This window comes from Panthera leo, chromosome A3, assembly GCF_018350215.1.
Source record: "Panthera leo isolate Ple1 chromosome A3, P.leo_Ple1_pat1.1, whole genome shotgun sequence".
Taxonomy (NCBI): domain Eukaryota; kingdom Metazoa; phylum Chordata; class Mammalia; order Carnivora; family Felidae; genus Panthera; species Panthera leo.
This window is the reverse complement of record NC_056681.1, coordinates 113730755-113757249: the sequence shown is the minus strand read 5'-3', so window position 1 is coordinate 113757249 and position 26495 is coordinate 113730755. Positions and strand designations below refer to the sequence as shown.

General features: G+C 38.0%; 2 protein-coding genes across 2 annotated transcripts in view; one reads left to right on the top strand and one right to left on the bottom strand.

Moving 5' to 3' along the window:
• NLRC4 (NLR family CARD domain containing 4) overlaps positions 1-1467 on the bottom strand; it is a 40896-nt gene extending 39429 nt beyond the window's left edge. Inside the window, exon 1 of the mRNA XM_042933293.1 lies at positions 1440-1467. The gene's annotated coding sequence lies outside the window, so the exon portion shown is untranslated. The remainder of the gene's footprint in view (positions 1-1439) is intronic.
• Positions 1468-2244: 777 nt separating this feature from the next.
• The window catches only part of YIPF4 (Yip1 domain family member 4), a 28909-nt gene continuing 4658 nt past the window's right edge, over positions 2245-26495 (top strand). Inside the window, exons 1-4 of the mRNA XM_042933290.1 lie at positions 2245-2563; positions 17179-17332; positions 19450-19621; positions 22834-22911. Coding sequence (XP_042789224.1) covers positions 2485-2563; positions 17179-17332; positions 19450-19621; positions 22834-22911 — 483 coding nt within the window. The 5' untranslated portion in view covers positions 2245-2484. The remainder of the gene's footprint in view (positions 2564-17178; positions 17333-19449; positions 19622-22833; positions 22912-26495) is intronic.

The window sequence follows — 26495 nt, the reverse complement described above, 5'->3', positions numbered from 1 at the left end:
CTAAAGGCATATGGGAAAATGGATTATAGGAATCAGTTCCAACTTAACTGAGTGGACCCAGTACAAATGATCACATCCTTCAAATCTTTGCTCAAATGTGACTTTCCCAATTTTGCCTATCCTGACCATCCTATTTTAAACTGCAACTCATCTCACCTCCTTTGTAGCCCAACCCCCTCCTAGATTGCCTTTAAATATTGGTATTCCGGAGAGTATCACTCTTGGCACTCTTCTCTCACTCACTACACTCTTACTGGGAAATCTCTTCTGTACTCATAGATGCAATTACCAACCATACATTGAAAATTACAAGGCTACACTGTGCACGGGGTCATTATTACCAAAGAATAACTAGACAGCTCAACCTGCATGTTCTAGTGCAGGTTGTTCAAAACTTTCCCTTCTCCCCAAACTAGGTCCTCTTTTATTTACTCACTTAATAAATAACACTTCCAACCACCTAAGCAAGAAACATGAAGTCACGCTAGGCTCTTTCCTCTTCTTCACTCCAAATCTCTTCTCTTTGATCACTAAGTCCTGTGAGTTCCTAAACTTAATATGTCTCATATGGGCTTCCTCTTTTCCATCCCCAATGTTGCAACCCTCATCCACAATTTACTTTTATTTCTGCAAAAGTCTCATACAAGTCTCTGATCTCCAGGTGTGCCTAGGTGGCTTAGTTAAGTGTCTGACTCTTGGTTTTGGTTCAGGTCATGATCTCATGGTTTGTAGGTTCGAGCCCTGCATTGGGCTCTGAGCTGACGGTGCAGAGCCTGCCTGGGATTCTCTCTCTCCCTCTCTCTCTGCCCCTCCCCCACTCTCTCTCACTTGCAGAAATGAATAAACTAAAAAAAAAAAAACAAGTCTCTGCTCTTCAAGTCAAAATACCTACTACTGTGGATATTTTAAGTAATAATTCTAACAAGGATATCTGATATGTTATTCCTTTGCTCTAACTCCTTTAATGGTTCCTCCAATACTTCCATGAAGAAAAGCTAATCCTTTGAATAGCAGGTAAGATTATTCATGATTTCTTCTTTACCTATTCATGCAATCTCATCTGTACCCATTCTCTCCTATGAAATATAAGCTCCAAGTAAACTAAATGACTTCCAGTTTCCCAAGTCCATTAAATGGTTTCTGGAATGTTCTGACCCAAGCTGACAGCACACTCCCCCCGCCCCACAACCCATCCTCTTTGCCAGCAAGTTTTTGCTCATCCTTTAAGTACCAACTTGTTACCTCCTATGCAAAAAATATCAATATTCCTTTTTACACATTAATGGCCATGCCTTCCCATTGCTCTACTGCTTATGCATCATGCATCTCTGCAAGTCTGTCTCATGATATATCCTCAAACCCTCTCCTTCCAAATTGGAAGCCATGGTTATGTAGCTTGGACATTAAATTTAAGTATATATATTTAAAGATTTAAGAACCTCAGTGGGTGGGGCACCTGGGTGGCTCAGTCCCTTGAGTGTAGGACTCTTGATTTTCACTCAGGTCATGATCTCACAATTCCTGAAATCGAGCCCCACATCACCCTCTGTGCATAGAATCTGCTTGGGATTCTCTCTCTCTCTAACCCCTCGCCCCTCTCCCTCCTACCCTCCCACTCTCTCTAAAATAAAACAAACCAAACAAAAAACCTAGATGAGTTTGTAAACTTTGGTAAGTGTATCAACAGACAGGGCCTTGTAGCGAATAGAGCCCTGAACTAGAAGTCAGGAGATTTGAGTACCCTCCATTAGGGTACTTCTCTTTTCTGGCCTCAGTTGTCTCTCTCATAAATACACAAGTGTGTCTAGATGACAGCCCTAGTTTCTAGGTAGCAATTTACAACTTATCTTCTTTTTTATTATCCAGTGCAGCCCCCTTCCTTTCACACATGACTCTCAGGGATGATATATAATTCAGTCAAAATGTTATTACAATTACTTAATGACTGAAGACAACGCAATCTGGGGATCCTAGACCTCCAGAAATGTTCCTAGCTCTAAAATATTTTTAGAATTTGTCCAGTTAACAAAAACGGACGAAAGAAACAAAGAAAAGCCACAAGAGAAGACACGTCAAGTAAAAAATAGCAGCCAAGAAGAGCTGTGGAAACCTAGAGGTCCCACCAATTAGAAGTGAACTTCCTGTCCTTGGGTCAACTTCCGGAATCAACAATGGGCAGACCCAATCGGAACCTTCCTCCAGGAGCCAATGGGAGAGCACATTACAAAGAGCCAATCCAAGGGGCGCTGTCACTGTTATGGTCCTGTCAGAGCGCCGGCGTCGTGGTGTTTGGGCGGCCGCCACCTAAGAGACTTTGGTGGGGCAGACTCGGGGGCAGCTCGTCTCCGGCCTCGCTCCCAGCTTGCACCTCCCGGCTCGCGGGCCTCACCGTAGGGCGCGCGTGCGGGCCGGTGTCGCGGCCGCCTTGGGGCCTGGGCCCAGCCGCAGCCTCCTCCACCGCCGCTGGCTCGGAGGGGCCGCGAGATGCAGCCGCCGGGCCCACCCCCGGCGTATTCCCCCTCGAACGGGGACTTCACCTTTGTCTCTTCGGCAGACGCGGAAGGTGAGCCTGAGCCCCAGGTGGACGCGGGGTGCGACGCGGTGGGCTCTTTGTGGTGCCGAGGCGGTTGCGGCCGGGTGGGGACCGGCAGGGAGCCGCCTGGGGACTCGAGCCCTCTGCGCCTGCCCGGCCTTCCGAGGGGGCCTGAGTGGACGGAGGGCTTTGGGAAGGCGTTCCAAATTACTCACTTGGCTTCTGGCTCTCCCCACACCTCAGCGGGGCCCACGGAACCGTAAGATTTTATTTCTGCAATGACTTGCTGTTAATCAAAAAAGGAGTGGTCCAGTTGGCGAGGGTGGGTGTCAAAGAATGAAAACGAGGTAGGAGAGCTGTGTTCCTCTCTTATTTACCGAGAGAGAACTTGATGCCGATGTTAGATTCGGCACTGCGAATACAAACTTCTTAGAGGAGTTCGTGTTTTGTATGGACTCCGATATCCTGCCTACGTCCCAGTTTTCCTCCTGTTGTGTAGTGTTTGACCTCAATATTCAGAGAAGCGGGCCCAAGTTTGTTTGAAAGTTCTTGTAATACAGTTAGGTGTCCCCAAGGGCATCTACGTATTTCCTTGTGCTGTTGTGAGGAAGCCGTTGTGCCGGAGAGATTTTTCTTTTCCTACATCGTAGGAAAGTTTTTCCTCCTTTTCTCTGTTCCTTACCAGACTCTTTCTGACCTGTTTCTCTGCTAGTCGGTTTCGAATTTTATTAGACTGTATACACCAATTATTTGCCAACGACTAGACTTACTGCCCTATATGAAAAAAAAAGTATGCATAAAGCTGTAGAAATTTCAATCTAGAGAGCCTAACGTTTGCTCAGAAATCTGATTTCAGAGTGCATCAGTTAGTATAGCTTATTTTCCTTTGTTTTGTTTTCCTTGTTTTGATTTCTCAGTGGCGTTGTTTAAAAAATAATATTGTAGTTTTGGTCGTAACTTAAAATGGAAAATAAAATTTTTATTTATCGTGGAGAACATAGCTGATACATTTATTTTAAAGCTAATATGAATAGGGACACCTGGGTGGCTCAGTCGGTTGAGCGTCTGACTTCAGCTCAGGTCATGATCTCACAGCTTGTGAGTTCGAGACCCACATCGGGCTCTGTGCTGACAGCTCAGAGCCTGGAGCCTGCTGCAGCTTCTGTGTCGCCCTCTCTCTCTGCCCCTAACCCACTCGCATACTGTCTCTGTCTCTCTCAAAAATAAATAAACATTAAAAAAATTTTTTTAAATAAATATATAAATAAAGCTAATATGAATATTTGGTGAAATACAGCAACACAAAAGATTTCGATTTGTTTAATCTATACTTGGTAGCATAGTGCTTCGGGAGGAATATCAAATTTAATTTTCCAGACCTTAAAAAAATGGCCTTTTGAATTGTTCAAAAATTTTGAATTCTTGTTCAAACTCGTGTATTTATGTATATATGTTTCCTATCCTCCCCCTGCCCCCAGGAATAACTTCCCTTTTTTTAAAAAAAAATTTTTTTTAACATTTATTTATTTTTGAGATTGAGAGAGAGCATGAACAGGGGAGGGTCAGAGGAAGAGGGAGACATAGAATCCGAAACAGGCTCCAGGCTCTGAGCTGTCAGCACAGAGCCAGATGCGGGGCTTGAACCCACAGACCGAGAGATCATGACCGGAGCGGAAGCCGGACGCTCAACTGACTGAGCCACCCAGGCACCCCTGGAATAACCTCTCTTAAATACACCTAAGAATTCTAACAATGATATAACAAGCAAACCCTCTGACTCTGTACACGAAACCAAGAAGCCTGGAATAAGTAAACCTAACGGATATAAGGTTTATTCGAACTTCTCCATTTAGCCTTTTAAGGATACCTACGCTTCCTATATACCGAGGATGTATAGACAAGGATAGATATATGTCTAATAATACCCTCAGGCGTATATAACATTGTACAGTTTAAATTTATAGAGTATTTTAAGCAAATAACTTGTTTGATCCTTATAAGAATTCTGCTGAGCTTCATTATTCTTGTATTTTGTCATGAAAATGAGGCTTAGAGAAGTTCAGTAACCTCTACATGAAGGATCTGAATTAAGAGCTAGTGAAATTGTGATGCTGCTTTCTTAAATATTTTTATAAATTGAATAGTGTATCTGAAGAATAGTGTTAAGAGTCCTGGGTTTGCATCCTGGTTTTGCCAGTTACTGTCTATATGATATTGCCCAAGTCATTTAGCCTCTCTTAGTTTCAACTTTCTCATATACAAAATGGGAATTAATACACAGTGCTCAAATATTTTGCAAATGCACAGCACTTAGTACCGTATCTGGTGGAGTTAAGAGCTTGGTACATGTTAGCAATGCTGCTGCTGCTTATTTTTCATTATTAACTGGCCCCACACTTAGTTTTTATTGTTCTCTAACATGAAAATTTGACTCTGTAACTCCAGGTCTTTTCCCTGGTTCTTAAGCATATCATGTAATTTCTTTCTTCTCCCTTTTCCTGCCTTTTCTCTAACCATGAGTGTTTTCAGTGTACCTTCCTTCTAGATTCTGTCCAGGTCTTTCTTAATGATACCTATCTATACTATTTACGCACACATATCCTTTGTTCTAAAATGTGCCTCACTCAGTGTTTGTCTCCACACCTATACATATCCTAGTCCCCAGGCTTTGAATGCCTTTCTGCTCCTTACCTGAAGTTGAGAATTAACACTGAACTGGCATGCTCATTCCTTGGGGAAACCTTGCTTAACTGTCCCTCAGAAACAGACTTCCCTGGTTGTTTCTGTGTCCCAGCACCTGCCACAGAATCCAGACTATAAACATCATAAAATAATTGTTGAAGGGATAAATGATTCTTCCTTTCTTTTATCTCCTATGACATTGATACTTGGGACTATAAAACTTAGCACATTTTGTATAGTGTAACTAAAAAACTGCTGGATTTAGAGCCAGCAGACTTCAGTTAAAGTCCTGAGCCTTATAGTAGTGATGTGATATCGGGCGAGTTACAGAGTTTCTATAAACTTCCATATTGTCTTCTATAAAATGAAAAGCAGGGACGCTGGCTGGCTGAATCATAGAGCATGCTACTCTAGACCTCGGGGTTGTGAGTTTGAGCCCCATGTTGGGTGCAGAGATTACTTATTTGAAAAAAAATTTTTTAATGAAAAATTTTTAATGAATAGCATACATAATGTGAGTTATTTAAAATAATGTGTATAAAAGCAAGTTCCATAAGTACAAGTTAAAAACGCATGAGCTATGTGTGAATCAGCCAATAAATGAGTAGTGAAACCCAGGCTGAATCATTCAAGTCTATGGTATAAAACTATATCCAAAAGCAGTACTGAAATGCATGTGTATAAATGCAACAGTGTAATGATACCATTATGTATATGTAAAGTGTAGCATAGAAGTTTTTAGGGATCCTTTGACTTTATTTCGTATCAGATAAATAAGTAATTCTTTGCCTGGTTTATGTCCTGAGCACTTAGTAATACAGAGTCTGACTTAATCATAATTTGCATTTTAAAAAGATCCTGCTGTGATTTATATGCACATTAAAGCTTGAGAAGCACTGATTTAGAAGGTTATGAATGATTATGTCTCAAAAATAAATAAATGTTTAAATTTTTTTTTTTTAAAAAGAATGTTATGAATGATTAGAAGAGGAGGAAATTTTTTCTAGCTGTAAGATCACGGATAGTTTAATGGAGATGATAATTTGCCTAACTTTGAAGGATAGATAATGTTTTATATATATAGGATGGAATAAGTGCCTCCATGTGTAAGGGTCTGCATATGAGGAAGTCCCTGGCACCAAGAAATGGTCTAATAAGAGATAAATTTCATTGTACATAATAAATGCTATAGAAAGTATTGTTCAAAGGAGGAAGTGGTTAACTGCAGGAAAGGATCAAGGAAGTATTCGGGGACAGATCAGGTATATTTTGGAGGATAAGTAGGCGTTCTTCCAGTTGAAAGGGGAAAGAGCTTTCACTTAAGAACTGTGCCAGTACAATACATGCTGGAGGCCGTCCATGTCTTATAGTTATTAATCTTCACAGACCTAAAACAATGCTGATTTAGACCATGAGATTCTCAGGGTTAGAAGCCGTGCTTTACTCATACCCACTGCCTAGCACTGAGCCCAGCACATAGCAGGAATTCAGTTAGTGATGAATGAATGACCATGTGATACTTTTTGATTAAGATAAAGGTGTTGTGCTTCTAAAACTGAAGCCAGTACTAATTCAACAGAATTAAACAAGTAGTTGGAAAGTCATGAACACAGACAACTAAGCAAGAAAGATGATGTAAGCCACTGGATAGACATTTTCTCATCTTCATATTTTTGTACCTCTAAGTATCTTTGTATCTATATGGAAACATTCATCTTCCCTGCAAATCTTAAAGAAAAGGTTTCTTTCCTCTTTTCTAAAAGGATAACCCTCTACTAGTGCTTTTATGCCCATATCTTCTTGCCTTTTGTGGAACTTTTCTTTCTCTTCACTTTTTCTCTCTAGCATTTTCTCTTTCTTCTCTGTTTTTTACATCTCTACCATCACAGGTCCCCTCCTAAATTACAGGATTTTAAATTAAATTTTTAAGTCACAGCCATACTATCTCTGTTATTTCCTGTTTCCTCAGCATCCAGAATCCCTACTCTTTGGCATTTTGCTTGCTTCCTTCCATCTTCAGCAGTGTTGCCCAGTGGGGGAGGTTCCATGACAACATAAATTTGACACATGACAAGTGATGTGTTAACCTAAGGTAAACGAGTTTCCTTAATGTAGAACTCCCAGAGCCTTTGGGGCACCTGAGTAGCTCAGTCAGTTAAGCATTCAACTCGTGATTTTGGCTTAGATCATGATCTCACGGTTTGTGAGATCGACCATGTGATGGCCTCTGCACTGACAGTGTGGCGCCTGCTTTGGATTTTCTCTCTCCTCTCTCTGTCCCTCCCTGCTTGCTCTCTCTCTCTCTCTCGAAAAATAAATTAAAAAAAAAAAATTAAACTCAAGTGGGGGTTGTAGTATACAGGATTTTCCAAACTGAGTGAACACCAAAAGCCTTTTGTGAAGAGCATGTCACAGGATCCAGATTCTGCAGAATATGCATAACTTCTAAAGACAAGTTTGATTTTTACTTGATATTTTATACTCTTAACAATTTGTCCCCACTGTATCTTATGCAGCTTTTGGAGATAAACTCTGCCTAACAGAAGCCTGCAGCTTCTATGCCTTTCTCCCTGCCATTTCTTTTCGTTGGAATGATTTCTCTTCTCATTCCTTCACTGCTGATCCCATTATCCCTCATAGCCAAATTCAGGTTCTACCTCTACATAGCCTTCCTGACCACCTCTCTGGTAACTTAGGCCTATTTACTCCTTTGGCACCTGTGATCACTTGGCAGTTTGCATTGTCATATACCTACAGAAGAGCGTGTTTTACAGTACTAATAGGGTTTTATGTTACGTGCTATCTAAATTAGATTTTTAAATTGAGATATAATTTATATACCATAAACTTCACCCTTTGAAAGCATACAATTCAGTGGTTTTTAGTTTATTTATAAAGTTGTGCATCCACCACCACTGTCTAACCCTAGAACATTTCATCACTTCAAAAAAGCAAACCTATACCTATTTTTAGTTATTCTCCATTGTCTCCCAGCCTCTGGCAACCACTAATTTACTTTCTGTCCCTATAGGTTTGCCTATTCTGGACATTCATGTAAGTGGGATAATATGTGACTTTTTTTGTCTGGTGTCTTTTACTCAGTACTCAAAGTAATGTTTTTAAGTTTCATCCATGTTGCAGCTTGTATTAGTAACTGTTCCCTTTTCTGGATGAATAATGTTCCATTGTTTGGATATATAGTACTATCAATTAGATTGTAAACTCCTCAAAGTAAAAAAAAAAACAAACAAAAACTCCTCAAAGTATCTCACTTTTTTATATCACTGTCAGGGCATTAAAGAAATAAGCTAAGTAATTCATAAATATTTATTGATAGATTAATTGACTAATATTGAAAACAGGGAAGGTACTAAAGTGAAAGTGACTTAATGTTTGTGATATAGTTCCTCTTGCCAAAGGGCAGAAACTTGTCTCTAGTCTCTCTTTCACTTTTTCAATATTGAGTTGGTCATCAACTATTTCAGACTAGCTCCAGAATAACTGTATAATGAATCTATTCTTCCTTCTCTACTGACACTGCCTTAGTTTGAGCTCTTACCATTTCTCATCTATACTGTAGCCTCCTGACCATACTCCCCTGTGCAAATCTCTCCCCTCTTAAATCAGTCTTCCATTGTGCGACCAGGATTATGTTTCCAAAATACAAGTCCAATTTTTATGTTTGCTTTATTAAAAGGTTTTAATGTCATTTATTGATTTAAACTCGATGGAGCTATTTTCCCTTCCATTCATTAATTAACTCAACATTTGTTGAACTACATATTTGTTAGTTGCCTACCATATAGGTCAGGCATTGTTATAAGTATTGGGGAGATATGTTCAAAACAAAACTACAACAAAAACACTTAGTTCTTGCCATCATGGAACTTACAGACATTAATCAAATAATCACACAAATATATTATTATAAACGCTGTGAGGGAAAAGTCCAGAGGACTATGAAAGGAATCTAGTCTGGGAGATGAAGGAAAATTTCCTGAAGCAAGTATATGAGAACTGAAGAATGGGTGGCATTTAATTATGTGATGTTGGAGAAAACAGCTTGGTACAAAGTTTCTGAGATAAAGGGGATCCTGGTTCATTCAAGGAACTGAGAGGCTTAGTGTGGCCAGAGCACAGATGGGGAAGGGCAGAAAATTGTTCTGGGGAAGTAGGCAGGGTGCATAGAGATTTTTGGACGTGAGCTAAAAAAAGCCATGGAAGGCCACAGAAGGATTTTAACCAGGAGAGTGAAGGAATTGCATTTTACAAAGAATCTTCTGGCAGGGCGCCTGGGTGGCTCAGTCAGTTAAGCGTCCGACTTCAGCTTAGGTCATGATCTTGCAGTTTGTGAGTTTGAGCCCTGCATCTGGCTCCATCCTGACAGCTCAGAGCCTGGAGCCTGCTTTGGATTCTGTGTCTCCCTCTCTCTCTGCCCCTCCCCCACTTGCTCTCTGTCTCTCTCGCAAAAATAAATAAACATTAAAAATTATTTTTAAAAAAAATCTTCTGGCTACAATTCAGAGAATGGATTGGAAGAAGACAAAGACACGAGTGACTAGGGAGAAAGCAGTTAGTAGACCATTATAGTCATGCAGGCAGGAGTCACAGTTTTCTATAGCTTGTGCTGGGAGTAGAAATGGAGCACAGTGGGCGGGTTCAAAAATATTTAGAGGTGAAAGTAACAATTTAATGGTGGATTGGATGGAGCAGGGAGCATGTGAATGAAGGAAATTGTCGAGGATAATTGAACTTCCAGTTTATCCAGCTGGATGGATAATGGTATCATTCACTGAAAGAAGAAACTAGAGGAAGACCTTAGATATCAAGAATGTAGTTTTGGAATATTGAATTTTAGGTGCTTTTGACATAGTTAAAAAGAAACATTAAGCTGATAGTTGATTATATAAGTTGATATAAGAAGACTGGGTTCAATTTTTGCTTTTTGAGCTCAGCCTTCTTAAGTCTTCTTGCCCCCAGTTATGGTCTGAATGTTTGGGTCTCCCTAAAATTCATTATATTGAAATCCTAATGCCCAATGTAATAGTATTAGGTGGGGATTTGGGGAAGGTACTTAGGTTATGAGGGTGGAACCCTGATAAATGGGAATAGTGCTCTTAATAAAAGATTCCACAGAGCTTCCTATTACTCCCTACTCCTGTATGTGGGTACAAGGAAAAGTCTGTAAGGCAGAAGAGAACCCTTACTTGATTTTGTTGGCACCCTGATCTTAGACTTCCAGCCTCTAGAATTGTGAGAAATCCATTTCTATTGTTTATAAGGCACCCAGACTATGGTCTTTTTGTTATGGCAGCCTGAACAGGCTAAGACACTCCTATATAGGAATCATAGTATCTACAACTTATAGTACATTATTGTAATCACTAAGTTGTAGACATAATAATCCAGTAATTATTATCAGTGTTCTTTTGACTAAATGATAATTCTTTTAGTTTATTTATATATTTATTTATTTTTTTTTTAAATTTTTTTTTTTTTAACGTTTATTTATTTTTGAGACAGAGAGAGACAGAGCATGAACGGGGGAGGGTCAGAGAGAGAGGGAGACACAGAATCGGAAGCAGGCTCCAGGCTCTGAGCCATCAGCCCAGAGCCCGACGCGGGGCTGGAACTCACGGACCATGAGATCGTGACCTGAGCTGAAGTCGGAGGCTTAACCGACTGAGCCACCCAGGCGCCCCTATATTTATTTGAGAGAGACAGAGGCAGCGTGAGCAGGGGAGGGGCAAAGAGAGGTGGGGAGAGAGAATCCCAAGCAGGCTCCTTGCTGTCAGCATAGACCTCGACGTGGGGCTTAAGCTCACATACTGAGAGATCATGACCCAAGTTGAAACCAAGAGTCGGACACTTAACCAACTTGCCACCCAGGAGCCCATGAGTAAATGATAATTTTTTGTCAAGGTGTCCAAACATTTAGCCTACTCTTTGTGTGAAGATCCCCCTCCCCAGAAAGGATATTACATTTGATACAAGTTAGTAGCGTAGACAAAGGAATTGTTAGTTTCTTTTTTCTAAAAACTTTCTACTTAAAAAAAAAAATCGTATCCATGTAAATATTATCACAAATATACAATAGGCTAATGAAGTGTAATACATGGCATATAATGGGTGTGCAAGAATAGCTTCTCTTCCCTGTTTGAAAGTTGAGGGTCACCTGGGTGGCTCAGTTGGTTAAGCGGCCGACTTTGGCTCAGGTCATGATCTCACGGTTTGTGACTTCGAGCCCCGTGTTGGACTCTGTGCTGACAGCTCAGAGCCTGGAGCCTGCTTTGGATTCTGTGTCTCCTCTCTGCCTCTCCACTGCTCATGTTCTGTCTCTCTTTCTCTCTCTCTGTCAGAAATAAGGTAAACATTAAAATATTAAGAAAGAAAGTTGAAACTGACTTTTTAAAAATTTTTTAAATTTATTTTATTGAAAACATTTTTAAACATTTATTTATTTTTGAGACCTAGAGAATGAGTCGGGGAGGGGCAGAGTCGGAGAGAGGGAGACACAGAATCCGAAGCAGGCTCCAGACTCTGAGCTGTTAACACAGAGCCCAACACGGGGCTTGAACCCACAAACCGTGAGATCATAACTTAAGCTGAAGTCAAATGCTTAAATGAATGAGCCACCCAGGTGCTCTGAAAATGACTTTTTAGCCAGCCATTCATGGGGAGAAAAAAGGTGGTCAAGCAAAGTTTACCATTTAAAATAATTAAACTATTTATTTTCATATATTTTAAATTCATAAGGTATTATATACATCTATAAAGGTGATAAAATTGCACAGAACTATATACAATACACGAATATGTGCATATAAAACTGGTAAAACCTGAATAAGGTCTGCAGACTATACCAATGTCAGTGTCCTGGTTTTGATAGTTCTATGACATGGTACCATTAGAGGAAGCTTGATGAAGGGTACATGTAACCTTTCTGTACTATTTTTGCAACTTCCTGTGAATCTACAATTATTTCAGAATAAAAGGTTCAGTTAAAAGACTCAAAAGGCAAACAAAAGAAATTTCTGTTAAATGATGTTTATGCCAAAATGAGATTTAATTTTTCCAAAGGTAGGTTCAGGAGATTTAATTGATTTTTTTTAAGTTTATTTTTTTGAGTAATCCCTGCACCCATTGTGGGGTTCAAACTCATGACCCTGAGATCAAGAATTACATGCTTTTCCAACTGAGGCAGTCAGTAGCCCTGATTTAATTGATTTTGATTAATATGTACGATATAAAAAATTTACAATATCGAATAGTAAGGCTATTAAAACCATAAATCAAAATACTATGAATAAGAATATAACCTAAGATACAGTTTTATAAGAGGCTTTAAAATTTTTTCTTATGGAATGACATCAAACTGTAATGTGAATCTAGCAATCATTATGTACTTGCATTGGTTTCTTGATCTCTTTCTTTGATCTATGCAAGCATTAAAATGTTTTCTTAAGTAAATTTTAAAAGTTTTTAAATTTATATTTATTGAGAGAGAGAGCACGAGCAGGGGACAGGCAGAGATGGGGGGAGAGAGGGAGAATCCCAAGAAGGCTCTGCACCATCAGCTCAGAGCCCATTGTGGGGCTGGAACCCATGAAGTGTGAGATCATGACCTGAGTGGAAACTAAGAGCCAGATGCTAACTGACTGAGCCACCAAAGCACCCAAAATGTTTTTATAACTAAGATGGAAGAATGGACTTTATCCTTTCAGTGTGAAATGTGCTTGTTTTTTTAATTTATTTTTATTTATTTTAATGTTTGTTTATTTTTGGGAGAGAGACAGAGTGTGAGTGGGGAAGGGGGAGAGAGAGAGAGAGAGAGAGGGACACAGAATCTGAAGCAGAGCTGGATATGGGGCTTAAACTCAGAAACCACGAGACCATGACCTAAGCCAAAGTCTGACGCTTAACCCACTGATCCACCCAGGCACACAAAAAATGTGATTGTTTTGTTGTGCTGCACAAATACACAATTCTGTTTTAGATTTAAGCACACATGGATTTCATTTTCCAATGAAATGCGGTGGTTTTTATCCTCATTCTTGTTGCTTGTTAAATAAGAAAAAGCTTCTTCACACATATAAGAAGTTAAAAAGTATCAACAAAATGTATATTGTTCATTGCAGGATATTCTTCTTTCTCAGAAATCTAGAACTCATCTAGCAGCAGAACAGTAAATCTCATCCTGAGTATACTATCTTACAGCACTGAGTTCTTACTCATCTTTCCAAGTGAAGTTGTTAGACTGAGAAGATTCGGAGAAAAGATCCCTCACCTAGTGATACTCTTGAGTTTATTATTTTTTTTCTAAGTTTGTTTATTTTGAGAGAGAAAGCACAAGCAGGGGAAGGGCAGAGAGAGGGGATAGAGGATCCTAAGCGGGCTCTGTGCTGACAGCAGAGGGCCCTATGTGGGGCTCAAACTCACGAACTGTGAGATCATGACTTCAGTCAAAGTTGAATGCTTTACCGGCTGAGCCACCCAGGTGCCCCTACACTTGGCCTTTAAAGGAAGGGAGAATTACTAGTAAATCTTGTCCTGTAGTTTTTCCAGGTGGCTTTCTGTTAAACTTGAAATTTACTGATCTTCCTCACTCTCAGGCAAATAGAAGTGAAAACATTTTTAAGATTTTCTTTTGCAGTAGATTTTATTCAAAGATTTTCTTTTAAATCCACTTATTATCTTTACATGTTTTTATTTAGCAAATGACAAGAATATTATAAAATATATAGTAAGAAATAATTTAAAATTAATATTTTATAATAACTATCCTAGGGTTGACAACCAAGCTAGCTGGTTCTCACTCTGGTTTAACTTAAAATACCGGTGCTCCTGGAGTTGTTTGGAATCTTGTTATTTTCTGACATTCTTGTTAACTTGCTAACATGTTAGGCTAACTACCAGTTTTTTGGACATTTCTTGTTGCTTTTTGTACCTACACCTAATTATATTTTGGGGGCACTAAGGGACGTGTGAAACTGCTATTGCTGGCATTCTTGCATATGTTCGTCATCTTTTCTTGCTTTATGAAAATGGAATGAAAAATACTACAAAATCTTAAGCTAAAGGTGTCTTTTTGAGGTTCAGGCATCCATGCTATGACAAACTGCTAACCATATGACTCTTTATCAAAGTATTTCTTTGCACCATAATTTATATATCTTTTGTTTGTTTAGATTAAGAATTTTAAGTGCAGTCCTTTCTGGAGGCCAGGAAACAGTTGTCAAGGTCCTTTCCTGCCTTATAACTCTAAAACCTTTAATGACGCTGCCATACTAATGACTTCCTGATCGAAATCTTCCTCTTGTTAAATCAAGAAAAGCATTCTTTGTACCTAGTGAAATGGAATTATAGTTAACTTATACCTCTTTTGAGTTGTTTTTTTTTTTTTTTTACTTAGATTAAAACAAGCAGAAATTAATTTCAGAGAATATTTTAATCACAAGATTCTATGATAACATTTAAAGGGACTATTTGTAAACTAAGTAGGGAAGGACAGTGAATACAAAAGGCCTTGCATTTTATTTCCAGCTGAGTAAACTCCCTTATGAAAACTTTAGAATCATATACTGTTAAACCTGGAAAGAATTTATTTATTTATTTATTTATTTTAGAGAAAGGGCGAGCAAGCAGGAGAGAGGGGCAGAGGGAGAGAGAGAATCTTAAGATCTTTTTTTAATTTTTTAAATGTTTTTTTAATTTATTTTTGAGACAGAGAGAGACAGAGCATGAGCAGGAGAGAGGCAGACACAGAATCCGAAGCAGGCTCCAGGCTCTGAGCTGTCAGCACAGAGCCTGACGTGGGGCTCGAACTCACGGACTGTGAGATCATGACCTGAGCTGAAGTCGGACGCTCAACTGACTGAGCCACCCATGCGCCCTGAGAATCTTAAGATCTTAAACAGGTTGCATGCTCAGCTGGGCCCTGATGCGTGGCTCAATCCCAGGACCCGGAATCATGACCTCAGCTGAAATCAAGAGTAGGACACTCAACTGACTGAGCCATCCAGACACCCCAGGAAAGAATTTTGAACAGCAAACTGGAGACAAAAGACATTAATGATTTGCTGTATTAATTAGTAGCTAAACTAGGACTTAGCCTTAGAATGCAAACTTTATTACAGTTAATTGCAAGAGTTGTCGCAGCCAGAACAAGATGTGACTCATAATTGAGACACTGATTGATTGAAGTTTAAGCCAAAATTTTAATAGCACTTCTCCAAAACTAACCTAGAATTTAGAGTAATGTGCACATTAAGCTAATTAGAATTTAGAGTAATGTGCACATTAAGCTCTTCTTTATATTGTATATGATCTTTAGAGAAGGAGAGTCTGTGTTAAGAATGTTGTGCTTTTTCTTGCCAAGATTCTTTTTTTTTTTAATTTTTTTTTTTTTTTAATGTTTATTCATTTCTGAAAGAGAGAGACAGCGCAAGTTGGGGGAGGGACAGCGAGAGAGGGATACGCAGAATCTGAAGCAGGCTCCAGTTCTGAACTGTCAGCGCAGAGCCTGACACGGGGCTTGAACTCACGAACCTTGAAATCAAGACCTGAGCTGAAGTCAGATGCTCAACCGACTGAGCCACCCAGGCGCCCCAAGATTATTTTCTAAAGTATCACTCCAGTCATGTGGCTTCTGGTTAACAGCATTGATGGTTGTTTAATAGTGCATATTGTCTGTGCCTACAGATTTTTTTTTTCTTAATTCCTGTATGACCTCAAGTCCTTTACTATTCTCATTTTTTCCCAACCAGAAAATGGGGCATTTGTACAAGTGTGATTATCTGTAATCTCTAAGGCACAGTTGAAACTATGAATGGAATTTATTTTGTAAGGTCTATAACTGAATCTCTTCACTCCTTTTATTTTTTTAAAAATGATTTTTAAAATTTGTATTTATTTACTTAGAGCAGGCACGTACAGGTAGGGAAGAGAGAGAATCTCAAGCAGACTCCATGCTGTCATTGCAAAGCCTGATGTAAGGTTCAAACTTGTGAACTGTGAAATCATGGCCTGAGCTGAAATCAAGAGTTGGACTTACAACCAACTAAGCCACCCAGGCACCCCTCTTCACTCCTTTTTAGAGCTGACCTAAAAACAAAACAAAACCCAAAAAAACCCAAAACACATTTATTGTTGCCCAAACTAAAAGATGAATAATGTGAATATATAAAGAAAAAAATTAGCTGAAATAGTGGGGATCTCTTACTAGTCAGATTTATCCAGAACCAAGCACTTAACATAGCTATTTGGTGATTTAAATGAGAGGATGTATGAATAATACATAAAAATGTAGAGAAAAATCTGTAGTTTTCTTTAGCAAATTTTCTGTAAGGTTTTCTGTATATGTGTAATGCCTTTAGAAAGAATTTATATAATCACTTTGTTCTGAAGAGTATAGTATATGTAATAATGAAGGGAATCGGAAATGATATCATATATTTTGTATATATCTTCCATATAAAGTTGTTACAGTCCTAGATTTTTTTTACCAGTCTAGCTAATTATTTAAAATCTTTTATGTTTTCACTTCTCTCATGTTTCATTTTCTTGTTGTAAAATAAAAGATGGTTTTTAGATTTTTATCAGCTATAAAATATGAGGATCGTATGTAATAGCAGATGTTCGTAGTTAGAGATCTTCATATGATAGTTATTTTAGGGGTGACTGGGTGGCTCAGTGGGTTAGGCATCCAACTCTTGGTTTCAACTCAGCTCATGATCTCACAGTTTAGGAGTTTAAGCCCTGCATTGGGCTCTGCACTGACAGCGTGGAGCCTGTTTGGGATTCTCTCTCCCAATCTCTCTGCCTTTCTCTCTCTCTCAAAAATAAAACAAATTTAAAACATTTTTTAAAAAATGGTAAGTATTTTACTTGAATATGATGCTCATGTTGGTTAAGATTCACACATTTTTACCTTGATTTATAATTTTGTCCTCTCTTCTCCTAAGATCTTAGTGGTTCGATAGCATCCCCAGATGTCAAATTAAACCTTGGTGGAGATTTTATTAAAGAATCTACAGCTACTACATTTCTGAGACAAAGAGGATATGGCTGGCTTTTGGAAGTGGAAGATGATGATCCTGAAGATAACAAGCCACTCTTGTATGTAGAAATAGTAATATGTATTTTTTGACTTTTAGAACTAGTCTGTGGGATTATTGTATTCTTTCATGTTATTTAAAGACAAATATGGAAAATCTTAACCTTTTTGATGTAAGGTTCTAGCTGTTTTTCAATTTTACTAATAATTGGAAATATTGAAATAATGGGAGGATATTTTTAACCTAATGAATGGCTAAAATTGAATGAATTATAGTTCTGTCTCTCTCTCACACACACACAAACACACACATGTATACTCCAAATGTTAGGGCTTACTTGGGCCTATAACTATCTCAAGTAAACATGCAGTTTAAGTAAAAAATCAGGGTGCTTGCTGTGGAAATTCAGTTTAAGGCAAATTAAAACTTCCAAAAAGGTTATCACTCTAAAATCTTTCCCATATAGAAATTCTAGAGCTACCACTAGAAGGACTACAGAGAGTCTTTCACTTTCTTCATGCTACTTGAAATGTTTTAAGTGATTATCATTTGCAAAAAAAGTGAAGAATTTAACAACTAGAGAAGGAACCTGTAGCTCTGTAAAATTGAGGCATTATCAAGTTAATCTCTGTAATTACTGGTAGATTAAGTGCTGAAACATTCTGTTTCTTAATATACCACATTTCATCAAATTTAAGACAGTAGATTTTAAGATGCAATTATTTTATGTTTATCAATAAGAAGGAAAAATTATGTAAGACAGTATAAAGCTAAGATATCCAAGGGCTGTCTTCTTAGTGTAAGAATAGATGAGAAAAAACCCACCACACATAAAGAGGCAGCAAGGATGTTTGCTTATCTCAAGTTGGCAATGGGTGGGGTGTTGGAAGAAAAATTTTCCCTGAGAATGGAAACCCCACACCATATCATATAGGATTGCAATCTGAATTATCAATATAGTCAAGAAGGGCTCAAGCAGAAGATTTTAAAGTTGTCCCAAAGTAGTAGTTCCTCCAGTAGACTGGCAAATGGAAAGGAGGATCTTGGAAGCTCTTCGCTTCCCTCCAGGCTAAGGGAAGACACCAGCAATTGTGATAAGCATCCCAATTTTAGAGATGTTGAAATGTTGAAAATGTACTATCTTGGGATGCAAGCTGGTGCAGCCACTCTGGAAAACAGTATGGAGGTTCCTCAAAAAACTAAAAATAGAACTACCCTGTGACCCAGCAATTGCACTACTGAGCATTTATCCAAGGGATACAGTTGTGTTGTCTCGAAGGGACACATGCATCTCCATGTTTATAGCAGCACCAGCAACAATAGCCAAAGTATGGAAAGAGCCCAAATGTCCATCAATGGATGAATGGATAAAGAAGATGTGGTATATATATTTACAATGGAGTATTACTCAGCCATCAAAAAGAATGAAATCTTGCCATTTGCAACTACATGGATGGAACTGGAGGGTGTTATGCTAAGTGAAATTAGTCAGTCAGAGAAAGACAAAAATCATATGACTTCACTCATATGAGGACTTTAAGAGACAAAACAGGGGCGCCTGGGTGGCTCAGTCGGTTAAGCGGCCGACATCGGCTCAGGTCATGATCTCACAGTCCGTGAGTTTGAGCCCCGCGTCGGGCTCTGTGCTGACAGCTCAGAGCCTGGAGCCTGTTTCAGATTCTGTGTCTCCCTCTCTCTGACCCTCCCCTGTTCATGCTCTGTCTCTCCCTGTCTCAAAAATAAATAAAATGTTAAAAAAAAATTTAAAAAAAAAAAGAGACAAAACAGATGAACATAAGGGAAGGGAAACAAAAATAATATAAAAATAGGGAGGGGGACAAAACAGAAGAGACTCATAAATATGGAGAACAAACTGAGGGTTCCTGGAGGGGTGGTGGGGGGGGGGGGATGGGCTAAATGGGTAAGGGGCAGTAAGGAATCTACTCCTGAAATCATTGTTGCACTATATGCTAACTAATTTGGATGTAAAATTTAAAAAATAAAAAATAAAATAAAAAAAAGAAAATGTAATATCTGTGGAATCTGTGAAATACAGTACTTCAGATGCAATGCTTTGTTGACCTATGGAGACAACACTGTCATATTTAAACTTAAATTATGTTGCAGCTGAGTATTTAGAAGTGTGTGTCTTTTAAGAACTTTTATTTTATATTATAGGGAGGAATTGGATATTGATCTAAAGGATATTTACTACAAGATCCGGTGTGTTCTGATGCCAATGCCATCACTTGGTTTTAATAGACAAGTGGTGAGAGACAATCCTGACTTTTGGGGCCCTCTGGCTGTTGTTCTTTTCTTTTCCATGATATCATTATATGGACAGTTTAGGGTAAGTATATCTTACTTTATACAAAATGAAATATTTTAAGAGGTTTGAAAGTAAAAATGGCCAAATATTAAGGGTAATGCTACGTTATGTTCGAGAAATGCTTTACTTATACCCATTATTTCTGTATTGTTCATCTCTAGAACTCTTCGTAATTAAATAAGCAGGGAGTACCTTAGATTAATGCTTTCCATACTTTTACATCATCATTCACATAGAAAGTATTAGTATTTGGCAACTGGGGTTAATAGATGGGACTACTCTCAGCTGAGCAGAAGTGAATAGTGACTAGAAGTGACCAAAGAGCTGCCCTTGCCTTTTATGATTTTCCCCGCGGGATGAAGGGTTTAAAGCACAATACTCAATGTGTTCTTACCTTTTATTCATTTTTTTAAAATAAATATTTTAGGGGTACCTTGCTGGCTTTGTTGGTGGAACATGTGACTCTTGATCTTGGGGTCATAAGTTTGAGCCCCACATTGCCTAGAGTTTACTTGAAAAATTAATAAATAATGATAAGGATTCCAACAGTATTTGTTTTTATATAATACTTTGTTCTACTCTTGGGGGCTTTATCTTTATTATCAAAATACAACATACACACATCACTCCTTAATTCCTAGTTTAAGGCGTTAGAGGAATAAAAAATAACTTCATCACAAAATGATTCGGAAATGAATTCACTTCTCATTGCTTCTATAACAAATTTCCACAAGTTTTGTGGTTTAAAACAGTGAAAATTTATGCTTTTATAGTTCTGGAAGTCAGAAATCCAAAATAAGTTCTAAGGAGCTAAGATTAAAATGTCAGCAGGGCTGGTCCTGTCTAGACTCCAGGGCACATTCTTTTGATTGCTTCTTCCCACTCCAGAGGCTGTCAGTGTTCCTTGATTTCTGACAGCATTACTACAATCTCTGTTATCATGGTCACATTAACTTCTTCTCTACAGTAGTCAAAACTCCCTCTGCTTCCTTTTATTAAGGACAGTTGTGATTACATTTAGTTCTCATCTGGATAATCCAGAATAATCTCCCAATAGCAAGATCCTTACTAATATTTAACTTAGATCAGTAGTTTATATCATGTATTCTGTTGGAAGTGTAAGGTGAATTGAAGAAGTTGAGTGGGGACGCTGGTCTACTACCTACCACTAATCATTCATCTAGAGCATCTCTAATTTTATCTATTTTGTATAATCTTTGAACAAAGGGTTGTTTTTTTTTTTAAACGTTTATTTTATTTTTGAGACAGAGAGAGACAGAGCATGAACGGGGGAGGGTCAGAGAGAGAGGGAGACACAGAATCGGAAGCAGGCTCCAGGCTCTGAGCTGTCAGCACAGAGCCCCACGTGGGGCTCGAACTCACGGACCGCGAGATCATGACCTGAGCCGGAGTTGGCTGCTTAACCAACTGAGCCACCCAGGCGCCCCTGAACAAAGGGTTTTAAAGCTTAAAACAGATTACTACCTCCATATAATGTTGGTCATTTTGGTTTTGCTTGATGTTTTCTCATGACTGGATTGGGGTCATAAATTTTTAGCAAGAATACTACTTTGTGCCCACCTCAGTATACTATCAAGGAGTATGTGATATGAGTATCTTTTTTTTTTCAAGTTTATTTATGTATTTGGAGAGAGAGAGCATGTGAACAGGGGAGGAGCAGAGAGAGAGAGGGGAAGAGAGAATCTCAAGCAGACTTCATGCTTTCAGTGCAGAGCCTGATGTGGGGTTCAATCCCATGAACCATGAGGTCATGACTTGAGCTGAGATCAAAAGTCAGATGCTGAAACAACTGAGCCACTCAGGCACCCTTGATATATCTTATTACTGGTGCTGTTAACATTGGTCGCTTGGTTAGGTGATGAGGTGGTGTGTGCCTAAATCCTCCACTGTAAAGTTGCTGTTTTCCCTTTTTTAAAAAAATAATTTTTTAAATGTTTTATTCATTTTTGAGAGAGAGAGCCCAGAGCTTGAGCGGGGGAGGGGCAGAGACAGAGGGAGACATAGAATCCGAAGCATGCTCCAGGCTCCAAGCTGTCAGCACAGAGCCCAACATGGGGCCTGAACTCATGAACTGTGAGATTATAATCTCAGCTGAAGTCAGATGCTCAATTGACTGAGCCACCCAGGTGTCCCTACTTTTTTTAATTAATAAGTATCTTGTAGACATACTTGATGACTATGCAGACATCGTGTTTCTCATCAAACGTTAGCCCACTAATTTTAGTATCTACAGATGGATCTTGCATGCAGCAATTACTACTATTGTTTACAGAATGGTAGTTTTCTGTTTTCCTCATTCCTTCCACATGTGTTAATTGGTATTCTGTATGGAGCAGCTATCCCTTCTTTACCATTGCTTAATCATTGATTGATTGATTTATGTCAGTATGGAACCATGAATATTTATTTTATTTTCTGGATTATCATCCAGTGCTATTGTCACTTATTTTATTGCTGAGGTTATCCCTGCTTTAGCCAATGAGAGCTTCTTTAGGTTAGCTTCTGTGTCCTTTCGACATATTCCCATCCTTTTTTTGAACATTTCCTTTCCTTCTAATTCTACAGAGTGTTCTGGGCTCATCTTTTATCTTCCGTGCTCCATCCCTAGAATCAATTGCTTATCAAAGGAATCCTCGTTCTTTTATCAGGGAATGATATTTAGAAATCAGGATCTGGGCAATAATTGTGCTTATTTTGCTTTTGGGGCTTCATTATCTCTAGAACCTCGAAGCAGATGAAACTTAGAAGTGGAGGCATGTATCATTATTATATTGTCTCAGGAGTTAAAATTGTCTGAAAGTCTTCCACATTCCATCACTTAGATACGTATGTAATTAATGTAAATTTTAAAGACCTCCCAAGAAGATCTATAACTTCTTTCGGTGGTGAATCTTCCTTGCAAGATGCTGTAAACCAGAGGTTTACAAAGTAAACACTTTGTTCTTTTTCTGCATTAATATTTTATAATAGATCTTGAAATACTGAGATTTCCTTAGGCAATTGAACATTGCTAAATTTTCAGTTTGGATGTAAAATTGTATTAACACATTGCATTCTTACTAGGTTTTGGAAAGATAACTGGGAATTCAAACTCTATAACCTGAAATTGGAAACACCAAGCTGTCTTATATTAGAAGAGAATTGACTTCCTGGGAAATTAATCAATTTTTTGGTACAAAGTTATTAATTGCATGAATTTTTTTTCCCTTAAGGTGGTCTCATGGATTATAACTATTTGGATATTTGGTTCCCTAACAATTTTCTTACTGGCCAGAGTTCTTGGTGGAGAAGTAAGTGGTTAATTTTGAAAATAGCCTTTGTTTCTTATCATAAACTTTATTTTTGGTATGTAGATATCATCAGTAGCTATATATTCATCATAACTATTTCTTGTCGTGGAATTGCTTTTAAGTTATGCTACTTCCTTTAAGATGATCAGCATGTTAGTATTGTGCATGCTCAATAAATGTTACAAGAAAGGAAGATGAAAGAAAAGATCCCATACCACTCATAAGTAGTTTACAGCTTTTCAGGGAAGTATATAATTTATTCTCTAGTACAGCAGTTCTCAAACTTTTTGGTCTCAGGTCCCAAAGAGATGTCTTTATGTGGGTTATATTTATCAATACTTACCATGTTAGAAATTAAAATAAAAATTTTAAATACATATTTTTGTTCATTTAAAAGTAAAGCCAAATACATTTTAACATAAATAATATGTTTTGTAGAAAAAAAATCTTTTTCAAAACAAAAAAGTGATGAGTGGCATTATTTTACATTTGTGTAAGTAGCTTTAATATCTGGCTTAGTGGAGGCTGGATTCTCCTATCTGCTTTCTGCATTCAGTCTGTTCTGATAACATTGTTTTGGTTAAAGCATATGAAAAAAATAAGGCCTTAAACAGATATTTAATTGGAAACAGAAGACTTTTATTTTATGTATTTATTTTTAATAAATGTTTATTTTTGAGAGAGAGGGAAAGATGGTGAGTGGGGGAGATGCAGAGAAAGAGGGAGACATGGAATCCCAAGCAGGATCTACCCTGTCAGTGCAGAGCCTGATGTGGGGCTCAAACTCACAAACCGTGCGATCGTGACCTGAGTCAAGATCCAGAGTCAGACGCTGGCGCCCAGAAAAGGAAGAGTATTTTAGTAGCTTTTTCAGATGATTGTGGCTATTCTTCTCTGATCTACACCTACGTTCAACAAGTAGTAGTTTCTTAAAGGTTTGTTGCAATAAGGAATCTCAAACCCTTTTAATGAACTTTTCATATTCTGTCTCATTAAAAGTCACTTTGGGTGAATCTTTTTACCCATGCATGATCATTTGGAGAATACTGGTTCACTGAGTTTTGCTGATCTTCTAAATGTTGACACATCTTACTGTACACTAACAGAAAATCACATTCTTTAATATCACCTCCTATCTCATCAGAAATGTGTGCTAGAAAACTGTCAACCTTACAGTGGTAGACACAACTTTTCCAAAATTCTAATTTTTGCTTAAGGATAGAATTTTATCGGGGCGCCTGTGTGGCTCAGTCAGTTAGGCATCTGACTCGGTTTTGGCTCAAGTCATGATCTCATAGTTCATGGGATCAAGCCCCGCATCAGGCTCTGCACTAACAGTGCAGAGCCTGCTTAGAATTCTCTTTCTCCCTCTCTTTGCCCCTCTCCTGCTCACGCTCTCTCTCTCTCAAAATAAATAAATAAACATTAACAGGGAAGGGAGGAAAGAAGGGAAGGGAAGAAGGAAAGAAAAGAAGGGAAGGGAAGAAAAGAATAGAAAAGAAAAATGAAATTGTTTTGACCTTCCATTCTTCTGGAAGAGTTGCTGGGACCCTCAGGAGCCCATTAGCCACACCTTTAGAATTGCTACCCCATTAAATAAGACTTTGTGAATTACTTTAAACGTAGGAATTCTAACAGTTTATTCTTTTTTTTTTTTTCCTAGTAGTTTATTCTGTGGAGAGAGTAAAGCAGAGGGGATGCCAGGCAGAGAAGTGATTCAATGGCCTAAATGAGAATTGATTGCTAAATGTAGAGATCTTGACCTCTTTTGTCACTTTTGGTAGAAAGATCTGCCGTGTTACTTAGCTCTTGTTTATCTGCTTTCCAGCTTCCAAAATTATGTTGCTGTTGTCCCATCTTCTGTTCTTCTGTTTAAGCCTCTTTTTTAAAGAAAATTCTATTATCAATGAAATAAAACATTGTATTTTGTGATATAGAATATATAGTTATCTATACACCATGCAGGCCACAAAGAATGATATGAAAATACCATCATTCATAAAGTGTCACAACTGACAATTACTATAAAGATGAGGAAATAACTTTCATCAAACTTTATTTTCTCCAAAACTATACAGTTATCTTATACAAAAGAATACTTTGATTCTTGTAAATGGCTTTTTTGTCATTACACTTACTCTCTTTATTTCATGTGTCTGATCTAAACTTACAGAGTTTAGGATCAGACTTTTGTTGCTGGTTCTTTTGATAGTGTTATTTTTTTTTCTGTTTTATTCATGATTTCATATATACATTGGGGCTTACATTACTGACAATAGTGTAAGGTATGTGAGTAATGAGAATGAACCTGATCTGCATTATCTGTATTCTGAGAAGGCTCAGGGGTTTCATCCAGAGCTCACTGAGCCTTTAGTTATCACTTCTTGTGGTGAATGCTGAGGTGTGCCTTCATATTTATACATTTTTAATGTGTCACTTAGGGATCAGTTCTCCTTTCCATAGTGAGCAACCTATATGGCCTCTATGTATTTTTCTGCTACTTAGTTTCTCCCAGGCGTGTGCAGTGTTCTCAAAATGCATGATTATTTTGTGGTTTAGTTTCCATTTTTTATGCCTCTTTTAAAAAAAAGTTTTTCCCCTTTTAGTATAGTTTCAAGAGGGAATGATACTAGATATATGTGCTCAATCCATTATCTTAACCTAAAACCCTTAAATAAATGTAGAATAACATTTATCTGTGAAACTTTTTTACTCTGCATATGGAAATATAAAATAATTCTAATGGAGATTTAAAATTATATTTGTTTACATATTATTTGTTATGTTTTAACACAATGCCATGTAATATTTATATGAAAAAAGATATCACTAAATGCTTTGGTAATTTGGAACTGTTGATGTAGGAGTTAAGAGACCTGGATCTTAATTTGCACTCTTTTCTCCTACCAACTTTGCTTTCCTGAACAAAGCACTTTGTCTCTCTAAAAATCAGTTTCTTCATAATGGAGGCAGTAATACCTACTTAAAGGATTGTTGCTGCATTTGATCTGTCTTGATCTATCACAGAGCTTGACACACAGTAGCCACTAAAAAATATTTTTTCCTTCAGTCTCTTCTTCCTGCCCTCCCTTCCCTTTTAGTCTGCACTTACCACATGTTGCTTTCTAGACCTTGAATATTTTGCTTGAATTAAGATGGTTGTGATCCCTTTAAGTAATCCTTCTGGGGTGCCTGGGTGAGTTAAACCTCCAACTCTTGATTTTGGCTTAGGTCATGATCTCATGGTTTGTGGGTCCCAGCCCCACATTGGGCTGCTGTACAGACAGCAGAACCTGCTTGGGATTCTCTGTCTCCCTCTCTCTATGCCTTTCCCTGCTTGTGCTGTCTCTCTCTCTTAAAATAAATGAATAAAAAAATTTTAAATAAAAGTAATCCTTCTACAACTTTAAGGAAAGTAGTGACAAAGTATACTGTAGTTGTAGTGAAGGTAATTGGATATATAAGTCTCAAAAGAGAGAAGGCTGGAAATGTAGATTTGGGTATCAGAAAATTGATGATAATTGAAACAGTAGTAGATTGATAAGACTGTAGGAACATAGCAGGTTATATGATAATTTGAAATA